At 32.8% G+C, this 24,677-nt stretch overlaps 5 protein-coding genes across 6 annotated transcripts; 2 read left to right on the forward strand and 3 right to left on the reverse strand.

The window, feature by feature from the left end:
* Nucleotides 1-1,181: 1,181 nt before the first annotated feature.
* LOC18105097 (uncharacterized protein At1g28695) lies at nt 1,182-4,922 on the reverse strand. Its single transcript, XM_006375121.3, has 3 exons — nt 4,586-4,922; nt 4,084-4,479; nt 1,182-1,777 (listed from the first exon to the last, which is right to left on the reverse strand). The coding sequence occupies exons 1-3, from the start codon at nt 4,916-4,918 to the stop codon at nt 1,247-1,249; spliced, it is 1,260 nt and encodes a 419-aa protein (XP_006375183.3). The 5' UTR covers nt 4,919-4,922; the 3' UTR covers nt 1,182-1,246.
* Nucleotides 4,923-8,147: 3,225 nt separating this feature from the next.
* On the reverse strand, nt 8,148-11,643 carry LOC18105098 (rac-like GTP-binding protein RAC2). Of its 2 annotated transcripts, XM_006375122.3 has the most exons (8): nt 11,478-11,643; nt 11,055-11,227; nt 10,832-10,919; nt 9,884-9,993; nt 9,677-9,740; nt 9,064-9,128; nt 8,865-8,930; nt 8,148-8,512 (listed from the first exon to the last, which is right to left on the reverse strand). In XM_006375122.3, exons 2-8 carry the CDS (start codon nt 11,184-11,186, stop codon nt 8,414-8,416), a joined length of 624 nt encoding a protein of 207 aa, XP_006375184.3. In that variant the 5' UTR covers nt 11,187-11,227; nt 11,478-11,643; the 3' UTR covers nt 8,148-8,413. The 2 variants fall into 2 exon arrangements, with proteins under 2 accessions (XP_006375184.3, XP_052302717.1); XM_052446757.1 differs by lacking the exon at nt 11,478-11,643 and having other exon boundaries at nt 11,055-11,427.
* Nucleotides 11,644-14,288: 2,645 nt separating this feature from the next.
* On the forward strand, nt 14,289-16,140 carry LOC18105099 (cytochrome c oxidase-assembly factor COX23, mitochondrial). The gene is made up of 3 exons (XM_006375123.3): nt 14,289-14,517; nt 15,562-15,638; nt 15,797-16,140. The coding sequence occupies exons 1-3, from the start codon at nt 14,427-14,429 to the stop codon at nt 15,842-15,844; spliced, it is 216 nt and encodes a 71-aa protein (XP_006375185.2). The 5' UTR covers nt 14,289-14,426; the 3' UTR covers nt 15,845-16,140.
* LOC18105100 (cytochrome P450 714C2) lies at nt 16,058-18,045 on the reverse strand. The gene is given in 7 exon segments (XM_052447018.1): nt 16,058-16,612; nt 16,699-17,068; nt 17,401-17,444; nt 17,447-17,536; nt 17,538-17,651; nt 17,727-17,902; nt 18,027-18,045. Coding segments are annotated over 7 exon segments (1,242 nt in total). The 3' UTR covers nt 16,058-16,183.
* A 2,411-nt stretch (nt 18,046-20,456) lies between these two features.
* LOC18105101 (putative casein kinase II subunit beta-4) lies at nt 20,457-24,393 on the forward strand. The gene is made up of 5 exons (XM_006375125.3): nt 20,457-21,051; nt 22,111-22,329; nt 22,947-23,056; nt 23,163-23,328; nt 23,917-24,393. Exons 1-5 carry the CDS (start codon nt 20,775-20,777, stop codon nt 24,045-24,047), a joined length of 903 nt encoding a protein of 300 aa, XP_006375187.3. The 5' UTR covers nt 20,457-20,774; the 3' UTR covers nt 24,048-24,393.
* The last annotated feature ends 284 nt before the right edge of the window (nt 24,394-24,677 follow it).

Raw genomic sequence — 24,677 nt, forward strand, 5'->3', positions numbered from 1 at the left:
ATTTTTTATTTTTTAAAATTTATTTTTTATATTAATATATTAAAACAATTTTAAAATATTAAAAAAACATTTTAAAACTAAAAAAATAATTTTTAAAAAAAACACGATTAAATTATAATACTAAATAAAGCCTAATATCAAGGATTCTTCAAAGCCTAAAATTCATTTCTATATTAAATAATTTTTTTAAAATACAAAAAATCAACAGTAAAGGATTGAAATTCATAAACCGAGGAGGTGGATGTTATTTACCTAGAGTATCATTTAAGAAGTTTTAAATGCGGACAACTGCACGGTTGGGTATTCATGAAACTTTATTATTTTGAAAAATTTATAATTTAAGACTCAAGTGAATTCAACAAATATGCAAATATAAGAGCGAGAATACTGTTTATTTTATAGAAAGTAATTTTTAAAAAAATATTTTTAAAAAATATTTTAAGTTTATTTATTATTAAAAAAATTGATCAATATAAAATATTTTTCAATCAAAGTAAAATTTAATTTAGTTTTCAAAAAAATATTTTCATTTTATTTTGGGAGAAAAATACTTTCTAGAAGTTGTGGAAAATTCTAAAAAATCTTATTATTTGTTGATTATATCAAATTTTATCCTTAATCTTTTGATTGCTATATATTTTATTTTGAATAATTTTTTTTATTTCATCATTAAGAATTTTATTTAATCTGATTTTTATATCAACTTTGGTTCTATTTTTTATTGTTATTTGCTTTTCTCTTGTTATTTTTTAATTAAAAATTTTTATCTATCATTTTTTGTCTATATTTTTTTTATTACTATTTATTTTTATTTGAAATAATTTATGAAATTGTATATTTTTTTAATTTAATTATTTTTTAATTTTTTATCTATTGAATTTGTTCTTTATTATTTTAATTATTATTTATTTTATTTGAAATAATTTATATAATTATTATTTTTTTCAATTTCATATTTCAATTTTTTTATCTATGAGATTTCATCTTCGTTAATTTAATAAACTTAAAAAAATTTATAATTTATTTTTTAATTTATTTTTCATGACATGATCAAAATTAAAAAGTATTTTCTAATTTATTTTCTGTAACATTATCTAACATTAAAAAATAATTTACTTTTTAAGAATTATTTACTAAAAAAAACTATTTTTCGATCTAATAAAAAAAAACATATCCAAATTGAAGTGTAAATTGACTGTTAATTTTTGTTCTGGTTATCTCTAATGAATAGCAAAATAACCTTAAACTAAACATTATTTTCCCAAGAATCCAAACATCCAAAGTGTCCTGTCCAACTGAAAGGCACAGTTACAGTACTATGAGCTGCAGCTGCTTCAGCACTAGTCGCCTTAAACTTCTTCCAATCACGAAGGACTGCAGTTAAATCCTTAATCTTGGCATTTATACTCCGACAGCAATTAGCATGGACAGTGATTACTGCCTTAATATCCTTGCTATCTTCGCAAAACCCACTAAAGTAGACAGTGTCCAAGAACCTTGCTTGAAGGCCCAGTTGCCCAAACATTCCCTCGTCCATCAGGTCAAAGAACACATCTTGCTCTTTTTTGCCTGTAGAATTGTCTTTCCTGCCATACCAGGCATCAAACAATGAGACTGTCTTGTTGTTTGATCTAATATAGTAGAAGCCTGTGTTGATGGGATTCTTTTCAGATTCTGGGTTGCCATTAAACCGGTCAGTAGTAATTTCGAGGTCCAAGCTTTCGTTATAAATGCTTAGCCTTGAAAGAGGGTTCCTTAGCCACATTACATCAGTATCCTGTCACAAAAATTCGGATCAGTCATTAGCAAAACTAAAATTTCAATAATGTTTCACTTTTTTCGAATGTTACAGAAGTTAAGTTTAGTTGATAAAATCACTTGATGTCGTCGCAAATTACAATGATAAAGATTTTAAAACCATTTTCATAAACAATTAAGAGTTTAATTTAGTGTCAACTGGCAAATTAAGTATAGAATTGTCATCAATCTCTTAATTTAAACGTGGAAGCCACTTAAAACTGGAGATGTGAGTTTAGTTCCTAGATAATGCAACTGGGTTTGCTCAACTTTAACATACTGGGCCAAGGCTCGACCTTTCGGTCATTCTGTGCTAATTCTTACTTGGCTGACAATCACTTGGATGCAAAAAACCCAGCTAAAGCTGCTTTTGTTTTGTCTCTGTCTAATGATCGCTATCTTGCGCAAAAATTTGTGACAGAAGTTTCTCCAAATAAGTGGGAGAAACAGAGGCAGCACATTTTTCAACTTTGAAGAGCTGTACACGAGAAAATGAGGACTGAGAATTCCCAGTTTGTTGAAATCAGGGGAAGTCTTTTAAACCATTTCATGCTGTCGTGGCATTGAACATCTTTTTCTAGACCAAGCCGAGATGGGTCCCAGCAAGAAACTTTGCAGCACACTGAAGAGCATTTCAAGAAAGAAAATGAGAAGGGACTTTCTAGAATCTACAAAACAATTCTCCTATGAAATGACGATGATTTATTTTTATAAAAAAAAAAAAAACTACTTCTAACCTAAAATTTCTGGGAAAGAGAGATATGAGCTCAATGGAACTAAAAGCTAATTGACAGATTTAGGGGGTGTAATTGACAGATTTATGAGTTGTTTGTGACTGTGTTACTAATTGTTTTTTAAAATATTTTTTGTTTGGAAAAATATTAAAATAATATTTTTTTTATTTTTAAAATTTTATTTTTAATATTAACATATCAGAACGATTCAAAAATATTAAAAAAAATAATTTAAAACAAAAAAATTTAAATTTTAATAAAAAGAAGATTGAAATTCAATCTCAAATATTTTTCTAGTGTCATTTTAAGAGTGTGGTATAAGTTATTTTTTAAAGTGTTTTTTCACTTAAAAATACATTAAAATAATTTTTTTTATTTTTTTTTCAGATAAACTATTCAAATCACACCTATATAAAAACATAAAAGAAAATTAATTTAAAACTACACACACCATTCTATGCAATGTTACTGTTTCGAAGGTGTACTGATGTAGGCTGGTTGGTGCTAGGGGAGTTCGACCTATGCAACTACCTCATAGACCTATGAAATTCACACGTATTGGTTGATCTACTAGGGACGGTCACCATAAGGTTAGCTGGCTTAAGTAAATTCTTGAAGACAATTGTTTTACTGTCATGAAGGCTACAATTTCTTTCAAATTAGATAAACAATTCTCTGACTTTGCTCCCTTTTTCCCCTTTCTAGAAAACAAAAGATTTTCAACTCCTGAAAATGTGAAGAATTTCCGTGTTTCTTGTTTTTTTTCCTCCATGAATAAGGTCTCTTAACAGGCAAGAACCTTCAGTCCATATGCACAACAAACCAGATCCCATTAAAAGCTTCAGGGTGACATCCGTGCATGACAGAGATAATGGACCTGAATTTTCATGTGAACCCAGTTAAAAAAAAGTAAGGAAATTTCATGTGAACCAGGCAAATTCCAGGTCCCCGCTCCCCACGACTTGATTTCCAAACTTCAGGGACATTGACCGTGCTAGCACGGTGGCACAACCCTTGAAATCGTGAACCTATCCCCTCATGCCTCCGCCCTACCTCAGCCCCAAGATACTCACATGCCTCCAAACGTTAACAGTGTTAGAATGATAGAAATTAAGCTTCATTGACTGAGAGTTTTACTGGTTAATTTATATTATTGAAGACGCAGTTATTAAGAGAGTTGGCCAAATTAATAGTCAAGGGGGATGCCCCCACTCCTTGGCCATTATCAAAGGTTAAATATTATCACAGCAAGATGCTTTATAAAAGTAAAATTCTTTTGGAGTCACTAGTTTTTAATTATATTAAAGTTAATGTTTAGAATTGAAGTTGAACTGATTTTTATTAAATTTTAAACATATCCTTAGTATTATAAAGTTCAAATTGATTCTTATAAATTGGGAAATATGACCGGTGTTCCTAAACGAGTTAATTAAGCATAAATATTCTTTAATTTCATTTATTTAATTACTTATTCGGCAGACATTAAAATGCTAGCCGAGATACAGTCAAACCAAAACACAGAAATTAATGGAGATTTTAACAAGAAACGTACCGTGAAAATGAAGTTGTAGCCACGCTTGAGAACATCTAATAGAAAAAGAGTTCTTCTCCACATCATGTTGATAAAATCTTGTGACATATAAATTTTTTCTCCTCCAAAATCAACACCTTCTGTTTCCAGCTTGTAACAGTTTAGCCCCTTGAAAAAACACATCTCATACGCAATTTGATCGACAGCAACTACGAGTAGATGATCAAGAAGTGGCCTAGTGTCCTCTCCTAGCCAAAAACTATCAAGAAAAAGATCAAGCATTGTTGTTTCGGCATCAACACTCTGTTCTACATAAGCCTGGTTAACAACGGTAATAATCACTGTTTTGTTTGGTGTTGAGGCTTTCACTAAAGCCAATTCAAGCTCATCTGTTGGAAACTTCAACGTTTTCATGTCCTGCGTGACAAAAAAAAAGAGAGTGATTTCTACACCAAAGGACAATAATAAAACAATATTGGGCTATGTACATCACGCACACGCGCACACAAAGACGAATACTTACAGTTTGTGAGTGAGATGGGCAATGGTTAGATCTTTGAAATGAGAATAACAAAGGGTTTGATAGAGAGGCGGACCAGATACAAAGGCAAAGAACACAACAAGCAAAGAGAATGGAGACGAGTACAGTATTTCCAAGAGCGTTCTTTGAAGAATCCATGTTCATGCTGGGCTTGTTTTGTGAAAGATAATGAAAGGGATGGTGTAATTTATCATATACAAGGAGAAGAAGAATAGGCCAAGGTGCGCGTGTGTGGAAAGGCTGGCTAGGTATGTAGGTTAGAATGGTCATGCAACATGTGCATGAACCGTATATTAGGTTTATTTGGGTTGTCATCACGGTTTAATATGGTGGGCACATCAAAACTAGATATGGACTCCCAAATCGAATTTTACTAGAAGAAAAGAAAAATGCGAAACCCCAGTTCGAATAATCCTGTCAATTTCTCTTGGATAATTAAAGTAGTAATTTGATATAAACTTATATCTTCTGGTTAAATTATTTACTTATTAATGAAGTCTAAAAAAAATTCAAGTAGCTAGTCTAGGAATAGGTTCCTGAGTTAGACAATCAGTTAATTAATTGGTCATAACAATCTCATTCATTCTCCTTAACTAACATGTTTTTTAGCATATAATTGGTGCTAGGTAGGCTAAAATAGCTTACAAATAGTACTTGTAAAAGATCATCTTTGATGGAGGTGAGACTCTTTAATTTTCAAATAAGTATCTTTTTAAATAGAGAAAATACAAGAATATTCTAAAGAAAAATGCTCTAAAAATATATATGCGGTAGAGAATGAAGATTATAAACCTTTGATTTGAAGATTTCATGATGTATTTGTAGCTCATGAATCTTGTCTTTTTGTAAAAAGATCAGAGGGTTTGAAGTGTAATTTTATCCTGATAGCATTTAATGAGATATAAATATCTCTTACATCTATATTAATGTTTGATAGAAATATAGTGGGTTCTGGATGAATTCTAAACACCTAAAAGGTGTAGGGAAATTATAGTCCAACATGTCAAATGTAGCTGAGCTCATAGAGACTAAGCTCTTCCCTTAGGTTAGACCTAGGGGAGGAGGGTCATCCGCTTGGGTGTGCCCCAGGTAGGATGGTCATCCCTTTGAGCATGTCTAAGGGAGGATGGTCATTTCATTGGGCATGCCAAGAGAGAATGATCGTTATTTTAAACTTGACTAACTATCAAGTCCAAGTGCAATGGATTAGGTCGACTACCAAGTTTATGGTAGTCCAAGTGCCTTGGACTTGGCAAATTCATTGGGTTTGACATGTTTGTCAGACCCACATTACCTTAAACTTGGTTAAATACCAAGTCCAAGTACCTTGAATCTGACATATTCGCCAGACCCACATTACCTCATTCCTTTAAGTGTGCCCAAAGGAGGATAGTCATTGTCTTGGATGTGCTCAAAGGAGGATGGTCATTACCTTAGACATGCTGGACTATAAAATCCAAGTGCCTTAGATCTGGTATATTTACCAGACTCACGTTATCTTGGACTTGGTGGATGGCTAAACTCAAATACCTTGGGTCTAATATGTTTGTTAGACCTACGTTATCTTGAAATTGGCTGATTGTCAAGTCCAAGTCCAAGTATCTTGGGTTTGACATGTTCGTCAGACCAACATTATCTCATTTCATTGAGCATACCCAAGGAAGGATGGTCATTTCCTTAGGCCTCCCCAGTGGAGGATGCACATTCTTTTGGGCATGTCCGAAGCTTGGTACACTATTAAGCCCAGCATGCTTGAGGCTTGGTCGAGGCTTGGCACACTGTCAAACCTAGTGCGCCTTCACTGAGGCATGCTTGTTTTTCTGAAAATTTATATCTATAAATCTTTCTTGATCTGGTGTTTTTTGGTAAAAATATACTGATAAAAACTTGGTTCATCCCTTATACAAATCCTTGTTGCTTTGTAAGTCTGGGATTTACACTAAGAAAGTCACCCTAGCAATGAGAAACCATTTGTATACATACCTTCTCTGGATTTTTGCACGAGCAAGAGCCTATTTGTTATTATGGCAGAAGTTGTTTTCAAAGTGTTTTTGGTTTGAAAATGCATTAAAATAACTTTATTATTTTTTAAAAAAAAAATTTGACATCAACGCATCAAAACGATTTAAAAATATAAAAAAATTATTTTTTTAAAAGCACTTTTACACCGCAAAAACAAAAAATTAACTGATTATCCAAGACATTATATATGTGGTATGTGGTATTCTTTATGCATATTTAATTTAAATAATTAAATGTTTTTAATATTTGAAAGAAATACTACAAATTACATAATTTCATAAATTTTATTAAAAAAGATTAACATAAATGATGTACGATAATTTTTATACTATTATAGACTTTTCAACAGTTTAATTGGTCTCAGTTAAGATTGATCCAATATTGAAGACAATTTTTTTTTTTTGCAGATTTTTCATCTTAATTAAAAATATAGAATATATATCTTAAACTAAAATTTGTATTCTGACCTTCAATTGGTTAAAATAAAAAAAAATCAACAATAAAATATTTATTGGATAAATTACAATGACCCCCTTAAAATACTGTGAAATTACACACATCATCCATCGATTTGAAAATTTGAAATTAATCCCTTATATATCTAAAATACTCTTAATTATTATCTAGACGCAAAATAATTAAATTAAACGACTTGTAATAGTGAAATTAACATCGTTCAAGTACTAGTAATTATTTTCTTTTTTTCTTTTTTGTCTAAATTTGTAAGTTTTAATTTAAATGTCCTTTTTAAACAGTAATTAAGGGGAAAAAACAAGAAGAAAAAAATTATATAGATACGAGTTATGTCCCCTAGTTTCCATATAAGACCCACGTCAATTAATTTCGAAATTTTTCGAGTGTCTCCATCGATATGAAGGTTTGGACACATTCATGAATTCACCCCCTGAGAATAAATACTTCATTGACAATTTCTAGAATTGCAATGCCCTGGAGGAGGGGTTTCTCTCATTTTAAATCAAAGGTCATGTCGAAAATACAACAATGATCTTTCTTGTTATGTGATGGAATATATTCAAATATTCATCTCTCTTTTTGTTTTTTTTTTTTAAAAAAGAGAGGTTTGAATTCAATTTTTTTTCAAGAAACAAAATATTTGTTATTGTATTTTAAAAATATTTTTTAAAAAATTTAAATTTTTTTATTTATTTCAAATTAATATTTTTTGTATTTTTAGATTATTTTGGTACATTAATGTCAAAAATAATTTTTAAAAAATAAAAAATATTATTTTGATACATTTCTAAATAAAAAATACTTTAAAAATCAACTGTAATCACATTCCCAAACACGTTATTGGTACATTTCAGAGCAATTTCCATTGGCTTTGAAAGTCCTGAAAATCAATTCATGCCCGTTGTTCAAGTTCTTTCTCCCAAAAAAAAAATTATTCTTTCGCACTTCAACCAGTTTGGTTAAAAAAAAAGGATGGCCACTGCATGAACACATGATTAATGATATAGCATATAAGACTATTGGCTTGGACAAAAAGAACGAAAAAAACTAGGATGAAATCTGACCACTTTCCAATAGATAATACAGAATGAGCACGTGATGGTTGAAGATAAATTGGATGCAAGACCAGGATCAGTCTGTCTACAAACAGAGGAAATGAAAAAAATGACGACGAAAATAGGCAACATGGACACCATCCAAAGAAAGAGGAAAGGGGAAAAAAATTATGAACAGAGATACAGAAATAAGAAATGTAACATGGAAGAAATGGATACGACGTAGAGATGCTTGTGGCAGCCTTGTGTAGGAAATTGGTTAAAGAATATGGCAGACCCTATGTTTTCTCTTGTGTTTCTTACGCTTTGGAGGCTGGAGTACTACCTTGATGGCAGCATCAAAGACAGCTTTCACATTCTGCATATACCACAGAAAATGCTTCAACATTGCTGCAAAATTTTACAGTATGATAGAAGTGTTACTAAATGTGCCTTGTGCTGTTTACACCTTCTGTCTGTTGACATGTATGGCTAGTGATGATCTATGCTCGTGTGTAAGTATATGGATTATAGTACTAGGAACCTCAGTAACCTTTCAACTAACTTCTTTACCCTGCTTCCCTTAAAAGGCCCTCGAGTATCAGATATCAGAGGGACAACAGGGCCAAGTTAGCCCCATAGGAATAGGGCTGCGCAAGCATACTCACGGTGGAAAATGATGTCTGATCAGTTAACTAATTTATGAGAAAATATACAGATGTGAGACAAACCTGCTGCGTCTTTGAGCTGCATTCTACATATGCCAGCGCTCCTATTTGCTTCTGTAGTTCTAGACCCTGGTAATGATAAAGCAAGAAGTCATATACAAAGATTTTGACTAATTATCTAACTATAAAATTTTTACTGCCGCGGCAGCAGAATCACTGCAATCAGGTCTGAAGGATGGAAATATAAGAAGTGAATGCCTACCTGCTCTGTAGAAATGGTGCATGCCCCAGGATAATCCAAGAGAAACTGACGATCTTCTCTCAGATCTGTATTTAACACAAAATATTCACAGCTGAAACAATAACAACAACATGCGCATCTCAAACATAATGAACCACCAGATGGAACACCTCATTACATGAAGATCACAATATGCTTTTGAATACAATTGCTTTGAAGGCACCAAATACAATGCAACACAAACATGAAAGGGTAAATGACTTTGTCTTTGTATATTGTCACTTGAACTGTAGAATTCTGAGAAATCACAGGATAAAGTGGCAGCAAAACAAAAGAGTCCTGTAAGAGGCATAACAGACCTCTGAGAAACTGGAAGCATTCATTCATATGCTGTATGCATGTGTGAGCTCGTCTACATTGAAACAAAAGTAGCATGCCAGTATATGAGCAGAAACTGGATAACAGTTAGAGCCCCATACAGAGGAAGAAAGAACTGAAAACTTGTAGTTTTCTCACTCTCATCAAACACACTTGATTATTTAGAGCACCAGTACAACTTGATTAATAGAAAAGCAAAGTCCAGGCAACACCCATTCAAAGAAGTAATAAATCAATGGAGGGAAGAATACATCACCTAATTTAGTCCCCACAAGAACAATGGGCACTGATGGGGCATAATGTCTGAGCTCAGGGACCCACTTTTCCATCATAACAAGCAACATAAAGAAAAAGGAAACACGGCAAAGGGAAGAATCAGCGGATTAAATACATGTTGCCAAATCAATTTAAATGAAAAGAGAACCCATAAGACGAATCTAGCTGGAAATAAAAAGAAGCTTACTTTTTTTGATACGTTCTCATAGCTTGGCCTACTTATGAGGGAAAAGGCAAGAATGAAAACATCAGCTCCTCTGTAACTTAGAGGCCTCAGCCTGTTATAGTCTTCTTGACCTGCATGAATTATTTAAAAACTTAGCAGCGTCATTTCATTGTTTCACTTTTCTGAGCCACTTTTGAGACACCACAACAATTTCTCAGCACTGACGAGAAAAGTCACCGTTGATTATGGTTGGTAGACAAGCCAGAAGAAAAGGTTAGGGATCTTCAAAACATATGAAACTGTGTTAAAGTCTTTTCATGACAGAATAAGTGAGTCTCACAATGTCAAGCCAGTGACGATCTCTCTTTCCTTGAATCAATCATTTCAAATAATAGCTCCGTGATTCAAATGTTTCTTTTGCAGAATTTCACATCAAAATACAACCTTAAACTGGAGTGAACTGAGAGTAAGTTCTACCAACCAAGCCGTCTAGTCTAGAGCATCCAAAAGGCCAACTTTCATTGAAAAAGGGGTTGGATAGAGCATAAAGGGTTGTTTCGAACAATCAATGCAGATGATATTCTGTTCAGCAGAGAAACAGATTTAAAGTAACTATGATGTTGTCGATTGGATGTCATGAAGTGGAAAGCTTAAAACTTTTCAAGAAGTTGGGGGTTTAATTAATGGTAGTCATAATTGTAAGATTCCCATTTTCTAAAACTATTCACCAAATTTTGCAGTAAACCAACACATCATTAGAAAAAAACAGTAAAAATAAAAGTATTTTCTCTCAGTTCAAAATTCATGAAATAAACCTCATGAAGACATTGTTAAATCACTTTGATCAATTGAAGAGCATTTTATCTATTAATAAGCTGATAGCCATGAAAATTATAGGGCAAATTCACATCTTTTAGCCAGATTAGCTAGTGATATACACAAATCAAGAATGAGAAAGAGAAAGAGTACCAGCAGTGTCCCAAAGACCTAGATTCACAGTCTGCCCATCAACCAAAACATTGGCACTGAAGTTGTCAAAAACAGTAGGAACATAATCCTGTCAAGAAAACAAAAACCAGCAAAAGAAAGACCCTTCAGAAACCAATATGCACTAACACAAGAATTGCAAAATAAACAATAACAAAAGGGTAAATATCAAGAAAACAAGAAAGAGAAAACTCCAGTTTAGTACAGTAGGGAAGGTGTTGCTAGTGTAAGAGATGAGAAGACATGTTTTTCCAACGGCTCCATCTCCAACTGTCACACATTTGATAAACTTTGTTGTTGTTGTTGATGCTGCTGCTGATGCTGCTGTGGCATTCATTTTTCAAGAGAATTATGTGGTGCTATCTTCTTCTTCTTTCTCTGTTACAGAATGTTTGTTATATATGGAAAGAGAGAGGGGGGGTGTTAAAAGGAAAGCAGCAAAATTTTCTAAGAGCTTTTGAAAAGGATCTTTGGATCACTTTAATTTGAGCTGTCATGGAGGCAAAAAGGATCAAGAAAAACAAAGGGAAACATAGCATGACCCCATGGATCCTAAATAAATTATTTAGTCAAATTGAAAGGCTTGAATTCTTCCAAAAATGAAAAAGAAAAACTTGACTAAACTAACCATTTAAATTCGTAGAATTTTGACCGTCACTCCTTCGAGAGTTGCCTTTTCTTTTTCCTTTTTAAGAATCTAAGAACACGAGCACCAAATAAAACACAGATATGGAAACGCATGTCACAGAGTGATATACACGAGCTTTCATATCGTTGTCGGCTGAAACAGATATACACTATGCATTTGTAATATCCATTGTATTTATATTTCTCAAAATATTGAAAGGGTTGCTCTGCTTGTAATTGCTCTAGTATCCTTGATTATAAAAACATAATTATAATGTTAATGATCTCGTAAGGTTTGTACTCTTTTTTACATTAAGTAAAAAACAATACTGTATTTATACTAGTAGGAAGACACCAATAGAATTATTGTCGTTCCCCTGCCCGCTGTCTTCCATGCGGACAAAATAATAATTGTCGTCTATCGTCCGTTACCTCGACGGCAGTAGAATAATTGTCGTTTCTTGGAATCTTCTTTGTGCACATTATTTTACTTTTGGAGATTCACGCACAGTGTCACGGGGATATTACGGCTAGCTGATTACTAGCCCTACACCTGTTCTTTGCTGAGGGGCTGGATACTTATTTTTTTTAATAAAAAACAATGTCTAAGTATTGAAAATGAATAAAAAAAATATATTATGACAAATATGTAAAAGTATTAATTAAAACTTTCATTATTTTAATTATTTTAATTAAACCTCCTATTTATTTTTCTTTTCCTCATCTGCATGGTCTATCATTATTTTTTTTAGTCCTAATCATTTTTATGTCCCTTTTTTCTTTCTTGCCTCTAATTTAACTCCTTAAATTCGTTTTATTATTTTTATTTTTATTCACCTATCTTATCACAAAAAATAAATAGATGAAAATTCAAAAAATAACAAAAATTGATTAAACTTCATTAAAAACATATTTTTTTGTTGAAAAAAATTATTTTTGAACATACATGAAAAATTAAGAGTTAAAAAATGGGTTATGACAACATAACAATCTAATTATATGAAAATGATAAAAAAAAATGAACCGCTACCTATTTTTACGGTAACTAGAAACTTTAATTGATTTTTCAGGAGTTCTACATAAAAGAATATTTATGTGGTAAGAAATATGAAAATCGATCTAAAATATTTTATCTAAAATAAGCTACATTGTTATTTAATTTTAATGATAGAATACCTATTGTGCATAAACATTAATATTTCATCCAAACTAAATTTTTATGTTTATTAAAGGTAAATATTTATAAGATAACGATTTGGGATTTAAGCTTGACTTCAAAGTTTAATCATCGCTTTTAGATTATGAAATTCAAAATAATAGTAAACAGATAATCAGGTTTTAACTCATTTTCTTTAATTATAAAATTTAAATTAACCCAACATAAATAAATTATTTCATCAAACATATACATCATGAATAAACACTAATATTTCAACCAACTCAATTAATACAAGCAAGCATAATGGAAAAATTGAGGAGGTGAAAAAATAGGTTATGATACACGCAGCAAGTGGAAGCAATCTCTACAAATTGCAGGTTTTCTTTTCCTTTTCAACTTCAGCAGAGTATTTGTTGGCAGATTTTGCTGTGATTATTTCTGCAAGTGTCCAAAGGATATTATATAGAGATTGGTAGCTTCTAGCTTGGTGTTGATAGTAACTAGCCATCAAATTGCAGGTTAAAGGGAAAATTGCAAACCACTATTTCTAAAGTACTTTGGATTTATATATTGGAGAGAAATAAAGAGATCGAAGGATATAATATATGGGTTTGTTCATGTGAAGCAATCTTTGAATATTTGCAGCATCTAGAAGGACGTCGGAGGTAATTGAAGCCTCACTTTCATCACAGAAAGAAGTAAAAATAGGATTACGTACGTTGAGCATATCAGAGCATGGAGACACCATGCCTGCAACGGAAAGAGCTGGCTGAAAATGGCTGCTGGAGTCAGATTTAAGGCAAGCATGAAGCATCTGCCTTCTCATATATTAAGGGCATGCATTTGATCCATGCTTTAGAAAAGGTATACAAGGGAAGAAACGGAACTGGAAATGTAGACGAATATGTGCTTAATAATCATGTATAAAATAAAATTATTATATTTGTTTGATGATGTAGAAGACAATACATAATGTTAAAATCAAGGGTGGTAATTTTTTATTTGGTTCGATTTTTATCTATAAAAATAACCAAATTAAAATTTTATAAAATATAAAATATAAAACTGAAAACGGTTCCAATCGACCAGTGTTGATTATGTTCGATTATTTTATATTAAAAATCAAAAACTATATTGTTCTTTGGGCCTTTTCTTTTGAATTTCTGATGGGATTGGTTTCGGTTCAGTTTATTTTTAACTAAACCGGTTTGCTTCGGTTTAGATATTTTGGTTTCAGACTTATGAAACCAAAACTGAACCAAACCAAATATTTTTTAAAATATTCTAATTGATTTAATTTTTTTTATTTCATGATTCAATTTTTTAATTATTTTTTTAATTTTCTCAATTTAATCACTTTGTCAGTTTTTTTATCATCCCTCTTAAAATCGATTTAATTTGTTTTACTTCATGATTCAATTTTTTTAATTTTCTCAATTTAATAGTTTGTCAATTTTTTTCTCATCCCTCTTAAAATCAAGTTTTTCACTTATCACATCCGGGTGAAACCTCGAGTTCCTATAACCTGCCGACAGGTGGCGGGTCTTATAAAACTGATCACTACAATTCCCAATGGAAAAAAAAAAAAAAAAACCCTTATTTGACTCTCATTATAGATCAACGATGGATCTAGCTCTTCTTTTGTAATTACCTGACTTTTGACCTGACGAACCAAGTTATCGGTTGGGGCCCTGTCAAACGACAGGTCGCTTAGAGGGCATATGTGAGAAAAAGGGTCCTGTTTTTTATCCACGGAGAAAGAAAGCAAGAAGAGGAGAGGTTTTAAAAAAAATGGAATCAAAAGCAGCGGCACCGCCATACCAAAGTTCTGCAAGATTCGCAGACTCTCAATGTTACCCTCAATACACTGCTTCTCTCAAATGTAAAGCAACAACTCCCTTTTTTCTCTCTCTCTGATTTGGCAAGCTTTGCTTTTTATTGCATGTCTAATGTTCAAGAATGCATCTTTTTACACTTGATTTTGCATGTCTTATGTCTAACTCTCACCAGCATGATTGTAATTTATATTCTTGATCCTTTTGCCTTGATGGGTTCTTGAAAATTTACTGATTGGTCTTAGTTTTGGTGTATTGTGTTGTTGATGTGGGATGGGAATGAGAAGTTATGCTTGGATTGGCTTTGTGGGTTATTCTTGGAAGTAAAGAGTGATCATAAAAATGAAACCTTTTTATTCAGAATCCATTTTCTATTAATAAATTAATGAACCCCTGTAAAGTAAATCGATTAGTCTTTGTTCTATACACCACTAGAATGTAATTCTTTAAGAAGCACATACAGTTGGGAGCATCCCACACAATTCTATCACCTATGCTAAGAAAAAAAAGTGTGTTTTGTAGTATCCTGCTGGGATGTTATTATGACTTGAAAACGGATTGAAAAAGCAAAGCTCGAATTATATTACTTTGGATTTGCGGCATCTATCTTCCTCAAGGTTTATACTAACTTGAAACAGTACATCATGTCCAAGTCGTGTTGAGCTTTACTTTGTTGTTCACAGTGCAGCATGTGCTAGTTGTCGTTAGTACTGTAAATCTTCTATTATGTGTATCTATGTCATTTCTTATAGTAGATAGCTCCTAAACCCTAAACCCCAAGATTTAGTTCGTGTATTGAGAAATGGGGAGTCGTAACATCAAAAAATGGTCATGGTTTGTGTTTGAGCTTATTAGAAGTTCTGATTATGGCTAAATCGAAGGGATGGCTTCTTGCTGTTAATTTGTAATGAGCTTTCATGTAGTTAGACGATAAACAAAAGGAAGACTTTGTATAACCGCTTGTTGTTTTATTTGATTGGTGGAGGCATATAGAGCTTTGCTTGATTCAATTCAACTTGAAACTTTTGTCCTGGATATTCTTATGCACATTCCATCAGCACCATATTTTTATGTTAGATGCAAATTTTCAGGCTTGGAAGAGTTTGGCTCGGACAAAAGTAAATGTCAAGAGCATTTTGATGTTTACAAGGAATGCAAGAAAAAGGAGGTATTGATTTTGTTTTTTCTGATGTTTAAAAGCTCTTTACTCTTCTTGGAAAATAGTTAAACAAAAAAATACATGAAATGATGGTAGGGTTGTATTTTCTTCTGTATATCAAACTTTCTTAATATATACATTTTGTTATTTTTTATTTTTCATAACAGAGAGAAGCACGGTTGGAACGCAACAAGAGTCGCTCCCTCTTCTCATGAAAGCTGTTGTGGAGATCTTGCTCACAAAAAGCGCTGATCCTATTTTCTTTATAGAGCTAGCTTTGTAAGCTATTGGATTCCAACACAAATTGTCAAACTGAACTGTGATAGGGCATGGAGAGTAACTTTAATAATGTGCATTTGTATATGTACAACCGTAAAATATGTTGTTTGAAGCTGCGAATCGAGAATGTCAGTGAACAACAACCGAGATCAACAACCACTTGTTGGATTCAAATAATGCTTGCACTATGTATTGCCTAAATGCAATTTATTTGACAAAACGTTGTAAAGAACGGTCTTAATTTTCCTCACAAAATTTGCTCAAAGCTCGAAATGTCAGGAGACTCTTCTATTATGAAGGCAAACACCGTTGCCAGGTTGCACAACCAGCCCAAACCGGGGGGGATGATGGTATGCTGGTGACAACGAGAAGCTAAACTTTGATAGGATGAGTGATACAATAACCTTCAGCTCTGCCATGGCAAAGTGTTGGCCTGCACAGATACGTGCACCTATTCGGAATGGCATATAATCCGATGGACTCGTGCTGGATCCTAGAATTCCTTTGGCAAATCTTTTGGGATTGAACTGATGTGCATCAGGCCTCCATTGATCAGGATTCTGTTGTGCTATTGGGATTGGAATTTGGATGTTCAGTCCTTTTGGAATTGTGATGTCCTTGAACTTTAAATCTTGCAAGGCTCTTCTGATCACAAACACCACAGGTGGATAAAGGCGCATTGTCTCTTGGATCACCATTGTAAGCTGCCCATAAATTGTTGAAAGTCAAGATTAGAATTTCCAGATTACGACTTGTATGAATTTCTCTGCATGTGGTTAGGAACACTTACAGTTTTCATATTTCGAAGCATGTCAGCATCTGGAAGGTTATTTTTACAGATTTCAAGCACCTCCGCACGAGCACGAGCTTGCCATTCTTGATTAGCCGCCAATAACATTAAGCACCATGAAGCTGTGATGGCAGTGGTTTCATGACTAGCAAAGTATATAGCCTTGCAGTTATCCACTATGAACCTGTCAAGAGAAACGTCTGATGGAAAGCTTTCTTGGTCACCATAACTTTTGGCTCCCTCTAGTATCATTTGCAGAAGGTCCTTCTCGTAGTTGGCCGCAGCCCTTTCCTTTACAACCTTCAATATCATTGAGTTAATTTCTTTCTCCAATTTCCATATCTCCCAATTGTTTTTGGTAGGGATATATCTTCTTTGGAAGCCACAACTAGGATTCCAGCACTCGTCAAAAAATATGCACAACCATCTGCTCATGACATGAAGTTTAGGGCTCGTTGATATTATTTCTGTTTTCTGTTCCTAAAAACTAAATTTGAAACTCTAAACAAAAACTTTTTTGTTTTTGTTTTTGTTTTTGTTTTTAAAAACCTCAAAAAACAACAACCAATTGTCAGATTTTTTCAAAACCAAATAGAATGGTTTTCAGGAAGTATATCAGTCGTTGTTGGTTTTGCTTCTTCTTTTTTAAGAAAAAAATCGAACAAAATTTATTTTAATAATCAAGTTTGGAATAAATCATACCTTGAGCCAGGAATCCCAATGAACCCTCTGGACATTACATCACATCTTGAAGAGTTCTCAGCTTCGAGAATATTTCTTCTCCTTTGGTGTAATTGCTTCCAAAACAAGCTCTTGATATATTATCTGCTGATAAGCTTGCTTCTTAACTCCAGGTCAATATTTATTCCTGCCATGCCTCCATCACCTTCAATTCTGCTCTCCCAGGATCTTACCATTGTGGTTGTAGAGTCCACCATTAGGCTCGCCATGCTCTAGAAGAAAGATCATTAGTCTAATGTTTAGTGCAACAACTTAAAAAAGGAAGGAAAAAAAAAATAGATACTTACCTTAACCTTATCCGTGTAGAATTCTGGAGCGATTATCTTCCTCTGATGGCTCCAACTAAGGCCATTTATTGAGAAAATACTCTGTCCAAGCAATGGTCCACGATCTTTGGACAGATAAGAAGGTTTCCCTGGGCTCAAAGATGTACAAAGGCTTATTTCTTTCACCAATTCTATATCTACTGTGCATAATATAATTAAAGAAAAGACAACAACAACAAAATTACTCGGATTATAAAACAACTCAATGTTAAAAAGCGAAACTAAAATAAATAAATATATAAATAAGTAAACCGGGTTAACTCCTAAACTTCACAACCATTGATATAAAATTAAGATAATTTCATAAAAAAAATACATGAAAAAAAGATTAAAAACTAATTCTTAATAAATCAAATGAAAATATGATAAATCCAGTAAAAAATAAAAGGAAAAAGTTAAGCTCAATATCTAACAAATAAAAAATTAAAGGATGAAAATTAAAAAATATATATATAATTAAAAAAGAGTTGAAAAAACTCGATATGAGTTCACCCGGGTTAAGAAGCAAAATCTTTGACTCAAACATGATACTAGGGTGATTATGTTTGAAAGCAAATTAAATAAAATTATGAAGCTCAATTATCGAACAACTCAATGTTGAAAAATAAAAATGAAAAAAAAATAATTTAAAAAATCAACAAAAAAAATACTCGTAAACCCTATTATTATAAGCACATGATTGAGATAACATAATAGAAAGGAAGGGAACAAAATATGCAAACTAATTTCCAATAAATCAAAAGTAAATAATGAAATTTAAAAAAAAACTGAAAAAAATTCAATTCACATTAACGTTTAAAATCGTTGATTTTGGTCATCAACCTTATACTAACAAACACCATAGCAACGAAAAAAAATAAGTCAGTCCAGGTTAACTTAAAATAACCAAATAGAATGGAAAGGGAAAACAATGTAGGAAGATTAATTTCAAATAAATTAAATGTTGAATGATGAAATTGAAATAAATCAATTTAATAAAAGAACCACAAAACAAAAGTCAACTCACGTTAACCTTTGAAACTGGTGACTTTGATTATAAACCCAAAACTAACCCTATAGAAGGCAAACTATAAAAAATAAAGCACAACTCTAAGAAAAAAAAGGATAAAAAATAAGAAAATATCGACTTAAAAAATGGAAAAAAAACTCGGTCGAACCTCCTAAATCCGGTATAATTTCTAAAACTTACAATCCATGAAATCCTAGACTCGGGTTCAATCAAGAAACTTAATTCTCAATCAATTTAATTTGAATGAAGAAATCATGAAAAAAATATCAATAAAAAAACTTACAAAAGAAAAAAAAAAGATAGCAACAAAAAGAATTGAGATGAAATTTGATAGAAAAAAACCCTAGGATAAAATTATAAAAAAATAAATAAAAATGATCCCAAACAAAACAAATAGTAATCAAAAGAATAAGAATCAAATTTAAAATATTAAAAAATCATAGAGAATGAAATGAAAAATTATTTGTAATTTGATAGATTATTTATAGATTAAAAAATGATAAACAATGAAATTGAAAAATATTTGTAATTTTATAGATTATTTAAAATCAATAAAATAGTAATAAAAAAACATGAACCAAATGTGAATGAAAAATAAATTGTTAGGGCTAGTCTAGATTTTTGAAAGGGTTGGCGCTGAACTCAAGGTAGAGAGAGAAAAAGAAAAAAAAGGTTGTTAAGGCCAAACTCGAGACATGTTTAGGGCAAGCATCATCCCATATTATTAGAAATGTTAAAACGTTTCAAACTTCGCTGCAAAAGCTAGTGTTTGGTGATCGAAAAACCCTGCACGCTCTATCCAAAAGAATATGGGGTTATCCACTTATTGACGCGTGTAACGCACCAACAAGTTTTTTTAATAATATTTAATATAGATAAATTATAAAAATATCCTTAAATAACTTTTAAATCTATAATAAAATTAATATAAAATAACCACACAAAAAAAGGCCTTCTGAGATCGTTATGGCAGTTCATTGTTTTATTGGAATAGGTAAAAGCTTTTTACAGTCATGGCAGTTTCATTATTTTATTGGAATAGTAAAATGTCTCTTCTTCCTCTATTTTAGTGTTTTTTTAATTAATTTTAATGTATGCAAGGAAGATACTTTAATTGGACATGTTGGGCTGCCGACAATATGCACTCCATAATGGATTCGAAAAGATGTTAATTATTACAACAAGGATTAGTGTAAACAAAAAGATGTTAAAAGTTATTACCATAACTAGAAATTTAACGTATAGTCTCTGGGTAATTATCAAAAGTTCAGTGGTAAAAAAATATGGATTATTGAATCAAATAAAATTACACAATTAATAATTTTTATTAAAACGATAATATTTTATTTTTTTAGAATAAATAGTTTGGATCTTGCTAAATCAATCAAATTATAAAAACTTATTCATGTCAATTGAATTTTTTTCGAGAAATTCAGCTGTGTCAAGTTATAAATCATAAATTTCTTAGATCTAACTTAATTACTATGTTGCCACTAGAGATTAAACTCATTTGTCCTCGACCTCCTTCCTACCTTGGGCTCTATTTCTCACTGCACCAAGAAATATGGCCACCCTAACATGATGGGCTTGATCTAGTGTTCTTCCCTTTGTGTCCTTAAAAGCCCGACAAAAGGAAAGGAAAGAAGAAGAAGAAGAAGAAGAATTAATAAGAATAGAAAACAAAAACTTTTTATTTTTTCTTAAAAATAAATGAAATGACAAGAAAAAAACAATGAGAGACAGAGAGCACAGAGAGAAAAATCTCTCGTGGAAATCTTCCTTTCTCCTGACCAAAAAACCCTAGCTACCTCCGTCTGTCTTTCTATTCAATTCAGCCCTATTTGCTCAAATTCATCATTAAATATTCAAATCCATACGAACCCCATAATTTTCCCAAAATATAAGGGTTATTTCTCCAACAGTTTATCTCTCAAAGCTTGAAACTTCGCTAAAAAAAGATCGAGACTAATAGGGTTTTGAAACTGATAGAGAGAAGAATCATGTACAAAGATCGAGGTGGGTTTGGTGGCGGGTCATCAAGATCGGAGATTGTTGGAGGACCGCTTGATCGAAAGCGTATAAATGATGCGCTAGACAAGCATCTAGAGAAGTCTTCTCCTTCAACTTCGAGAGGATTGAATAATAGTAGTAAGGATAAAGAAAGATTGTCTGTTCCTTCTACTTCCACTGGTAAATCATCACAGCATCAGCAGCATCTTGAACATCATCGTGCTGATTCCCGCTCTGCTTCGCTATCCAAAAACAAATGCTCTGATGGTAGTAGTGCTTTCTCTTGATTCTTCGTTCTCAGCTTGATCATGTCATTGTTTCTGTGTGTTTTGGGATCTGGGTTTTTGTTGTTTTTGTTTATCATTTTGTTTGTGTTTTTTGGGGGGATTGATTGATTTTTGTTATTTTTAGGGGTTTCGTGGGAGTTGTGGACAGTTATTTGGAGGTGAATGTGTGTTATGGAATCCAGGTTTTTGTGGACAGTTAATGTTGTTTTGGAAGTTTGGTTTTTAGCTGTTCTTTTTTGAGTAATGTGGCTCGGGCGTCTGTAGGTCTTATAGCCAGGGTGATTTTACTTTTAATTTTTGGTGTGTATATGTTATGGTGGTTTTTTTTAGCTTATTTGGTGGTATGGGATCTTGGTATGTGGAGTGATGATAATGATTTTTTTTTATTTAGCTAGTTACTTAGTTGTATGTGCGTTTTTAAGTGGAAAAAGTATGGTTTTGGTTATGGTAAATTGATGATGCTCGAATTAATTATTATTTTCACTCGCTTCCGTTCTTGCATTTGTCTGATGTGAATATTGTTGTTTGAGTGTAAGGAGTTTCACTACATTTTGACTTAGCCTTTGTAAAAATAACTGGCTCCGAGCATTGTTTAATCCAATCAAGAAGTTAACTTTGGCATTTCCCTTGCTCGTTGTATGTATACTGTATACGTTACATTCTAGCCGCCAATAGATCTTGGTTTGTTATGTTTTCTGTTTAGTACCAATGTATTATTAACACTTTGCATGAGATAGTATATATAGCGAGTCCTTTACAGCTAAGAATAATAGGTAAGGATTTAAGTGCGCTTCTTTTTCTTACTCTTTCTGTTTGTGGAATTGCAGCGGTTGTATAAAAGGATGTTTAAACCTAATGCCATCCATTTGGATTCCTTTGACTACTTGGATTCTATGTTAATTTGGTCCTGTTCCCCAACCTATTTAATTTAGGCCCTTGTGACTTTGCTTTATTCTCTATTCCCTTTCTCTACTCAATTATCAATGTAAGGTCATTAATAATCATCTGCTTATGATGCCCTTATTTGGATGAACCGCAGAGGAATCTGAGACAGACAGTGAGGAGTCTGATGTTAGTGGTTCTGATGGAGATGATACATCTTGGATCTCATGGTTTTGCAATTTGCGTGGAAATGAATTTTTCTGTGAAGTTGATGACGAGTACATTCAGGATGATTTTAATCTTTGTGGATTGAGCAGTCAAGTTCCATACTATGATTATGCACTTGATCTTATATTGGATGTTGAATCTTCTCATGGTAAGCAATTCTTTGCAGTAAATAGGACTACTGCTTGTTTGTAATTTCTGTTTAATTTGTTATATAGGCTTCACAAAGTTCCAGACTGGACTGGTTATGTTCCTTCCAAACTCTCTACTCTTTTTTGGAATCCAGTTCGCTTGTTATGTTTTTCTGATACTTGCTAATCTCTTAAGTTGAACTTTCACGTGGCCCATGTCCATAATCTATGACCATGATAAAAAAAAAATGCAGAATATAGGCTTGGGCAGCTGATTCTTTATAATGTGCATGGTGGTCTTAACATGTACTATTTTGTGACTTTGTTCTTTATGCTTGGATTGTGTTGGTCTTGAAATAAGTGATTGAATAATTTAAGGAGTCCTAGCTCATAGGGTAATGGTATAAATGAGACATTGCTTTGAATGAAACTTCATGTGGGTAGTGAAAGTTCGAAGCCTGAGAAATCCTCTTTAGGTGGCCATGTTTTCCTACATCCTAGAAATAGAAGAGGAGAGTTTGTAGCTTGATCAAGTTTTCTCACATTAATGGATCCATGGTTCAGTGTGGAACCTGTGCATCATTCTGTGTATTGTATTGTGGTGTTAAGCTTCTTCTATGCATTTGCACATTCTCAGGTGATATGTTCACCGAAGAACAGAATGAGTTGGTGGAATCCGCAGCAGAGATGCTCTACGGTCTTATTCATGTGCGTTACATACTTACTAGCAAGGGGATGTCTGCAATGGTAATATTATTTAGTGCTGCTTCCATCTGTTTCCTCCTCTATTCTTTTGTTTGTCATCTTGTCTTATTTAATTGGGCATTAAATGTTGTTTTGGAAACTTCAACAGTTGGAGAAGTACAAAAACTATGACTTTGGGAGATGCCCACGAGTTTATTGCTGTGGACAGCCCTGCCTTCCAGTTGGTCAATCAGACATTCCTCGTTCTAGTACTGTCAAAATCTACTGTCCAAAATGTGAAGACATCTATTACCCTCGATCCAAGTATCAAGGCAGTATCCTTCCATGAGCCTGTTTGGTATCGTGGTAGTAATTGTTTTTCAAAGTGTTTTTCGCTTGGAAATGCATTGAAATAATGTTTTTTTATTTTTTTAAAATTTATTTTTGATATCAGTACATAAAAACGATCTAAAAACATAAAAAAAATAATTAATTTGAAGCAAAAGACAAATTTAATTTTTTGTAAAAATACTTTTCAACCGCAAAAACAATTTCAACCGCAAAAACAAATAGGGCCTAGAATACCAGTCATTAGCTACTTGATATCATTGTGTATAACTGGAATCTGCTCATGCTATGCGCAGTATCTTTAAAGATTTTACTTCCTCTGGTTATTGTTTTCTACTGACCTGAAGTCCCCATTTATTAGATATGATTCTGCTGAACATTTAACTTTGGGACCGAACTTGTATCTTCATGTTCGACGATATTATGCTTCTGATTTTAGATGATCTGGCCTATTAGGTTGAACTATGTGCTTAAATTTGTATTGCATTGTTTTTATGGCTTTATGTCAGTATTTACACGTTTAAAGTTGCACTCTGTCTTGTTTCTATATGAAAATTTCTTTGACATTTGCCTAGACATTGATGGAGCTTATTTTGGAACCACATTCCCTCACCTATTTTTGATGACATATGGACACCTAAAGCCACAGAAAGCAATACAGAGCTACGTTCCAAGAGTTTTTGGCTTCAAACTCCACAAGCCTTGACACGGAGATGCAAAAATTTGTTTGAGGTCTCCCATGGTTGACAGTTTTTACTTTGCCTCGTTTGTTTGTTTAACTGCAACAACTCTTAACAAGCAAGGTGAAGGTGCGCAGCAAACGATTCTGGAAAGATCACAATTAGATTCAAATGGAAGTGTTTAAAATGCGATATGGGCCATTAGTTGACCCACCTAAGTTTTTATCTGTGAATTTAACAGAGCATTTGTAAGCTTTTCTTTTCTTCCTTTTTCTCTCTCTATGAACTTGAGAATTATTTCAAAGTGTTTTGCATTGTAGTTCTCCCAGCATCCATCCCCTTTTTTTATGATCATGGTGCCTTACTATTACAGCTCCCGATAGTTCTTCCAGATTCTATATCCTGATTGCAATCTGCAGACCACATGGAAGATATGAATTGTTTGTCGTTATCTTGATTCCTTCCCTGCCTGCAAGAGCTGGGAGTCCTGCTAGTCCATTTGTTTGTACTTTGTAGTTTATGTTAAAGGGAAGCATAGGGGGCACCGAGTTTCTTCAAGTAATAGTGAAAATGACTTGATATGAGGGCAGAGGGTCAAGAAATTTCCTACTGCTGATTACTCCACACATATCTTTCTAGGACCATGCCTGCAAGAG

The sequence above is a fragment of the Populus trichocarpa genome, chromosome 14 (assembly GCF_000002775.5).
Source record: "Populus trichocarpa isolate Nisqually-1 chromosome 14, P.trichocarpa_v4.1, whole genome shotgun sequence".
NCBI classification, from domain to species: domain Eukaryota; kingdom Viridiplantae; phylum Streptophyta; class Magnoliopsida; order Malpighiales; family Salicaceae; genus Populus; species Populus trichocarpa.

What these genes read in the sequence shown, in the direction of transcription:
- LOC18105097 (XM_006375121.3), bottom strand. Translation starts at nt 4,918, where the DNA reads ATGACAACCCAAATAAACCTAATATACGGTTCATGCACATGTTGCATG. An exon ending in GCCCATCTCACTCACAAACT is followed by an intron (nt 4,480 to 4,585) that starts GTAAGTATTCGT and finishes TTTGTCACGCAG; the next exon opens with GACATGAAAACGTTGAAGTT. An exon ending in GCTACAACTTCATTTTCACG is followed by an intron (nt 1,778 to 4,083) that starts GTACGTTTCTTG and finishes TTTTTGTGACAG; the next exon opens with GATACTGATGTAATGTGGCT.
- LOC18105098 (XM_006375122.3), bottom strand. Translation starts at nt 11,186, where the DNA reads ATGAATGCCACAGCAGCATCAGCAGCAGCATCAACAACAACAACAAAG. An exon ending in AGGTCTTTGGGACACTGCTG is followed by an intron (nt 9,994 to 10,831) that starts GTACTCTTTCTC and finishes TAATTCATGCAG; the next exon opens with GTCAAGAAGACTATAACAGG. An exon ending in GCAGCTCAAAGACGCAGCAG is followed by an intron (nt 8,513 to 8,864) that starts GTTTGTCTCACA and finishes TGGTATATGCAG; the next exon opens with AATGTGAAAGCTGTCTTTGA.
- LOC18105099 (XM_006375123.3), top strand. Translation starts at nt 14,427, where the DNA reads ATGGAATCAAAAGCAGCGGCACCGCCATACCAAAGTTCTGCAAGATTC. An exon ending in ATACACTGCTTCTCTCAAAT is followed by an intron (nt 14,518 to 15,561) that starts GTAAAGCAACAA and finishes GCAAATTTTCAG; the next exon opens with GCTTGGAAGAGTTTGGCTCG. An exon ending in AGGAATGCAAGAAAAAGGAG is followed by an intron (nt 15,639 to 15,796) that starts GTATTGATTTTG and finishes TTTTCATAACAG; the next exon opens with AGAGAAGCACGGTTGGAACG.
- LOC18105101 (XM_006375125.3), top strand. Translation starts at nt 20,775, where the DNA reads ATGTACAAAGATCGAGGTGGGTTTGGTGGCGGGTCATCAAGATCGGAG. An exon ending in GCAAGGGGATGTCTGCAATG is followed by an intron (nt 23,057 to 23,162) that starts GTAATATTATTT and finishes AAACTTCAACAG; the next exon opens with TTGGAGAAGTACAAAAACTA. An exon ending in TCGATCCAAGTATCAAGGCA is followed by an intron (nt 23,329 to 23,916) that starts GTATCCTTCCAT and finishes ACATTTGCCTAG; the next exon opens with ACATTGATGGAGCTTATTTT.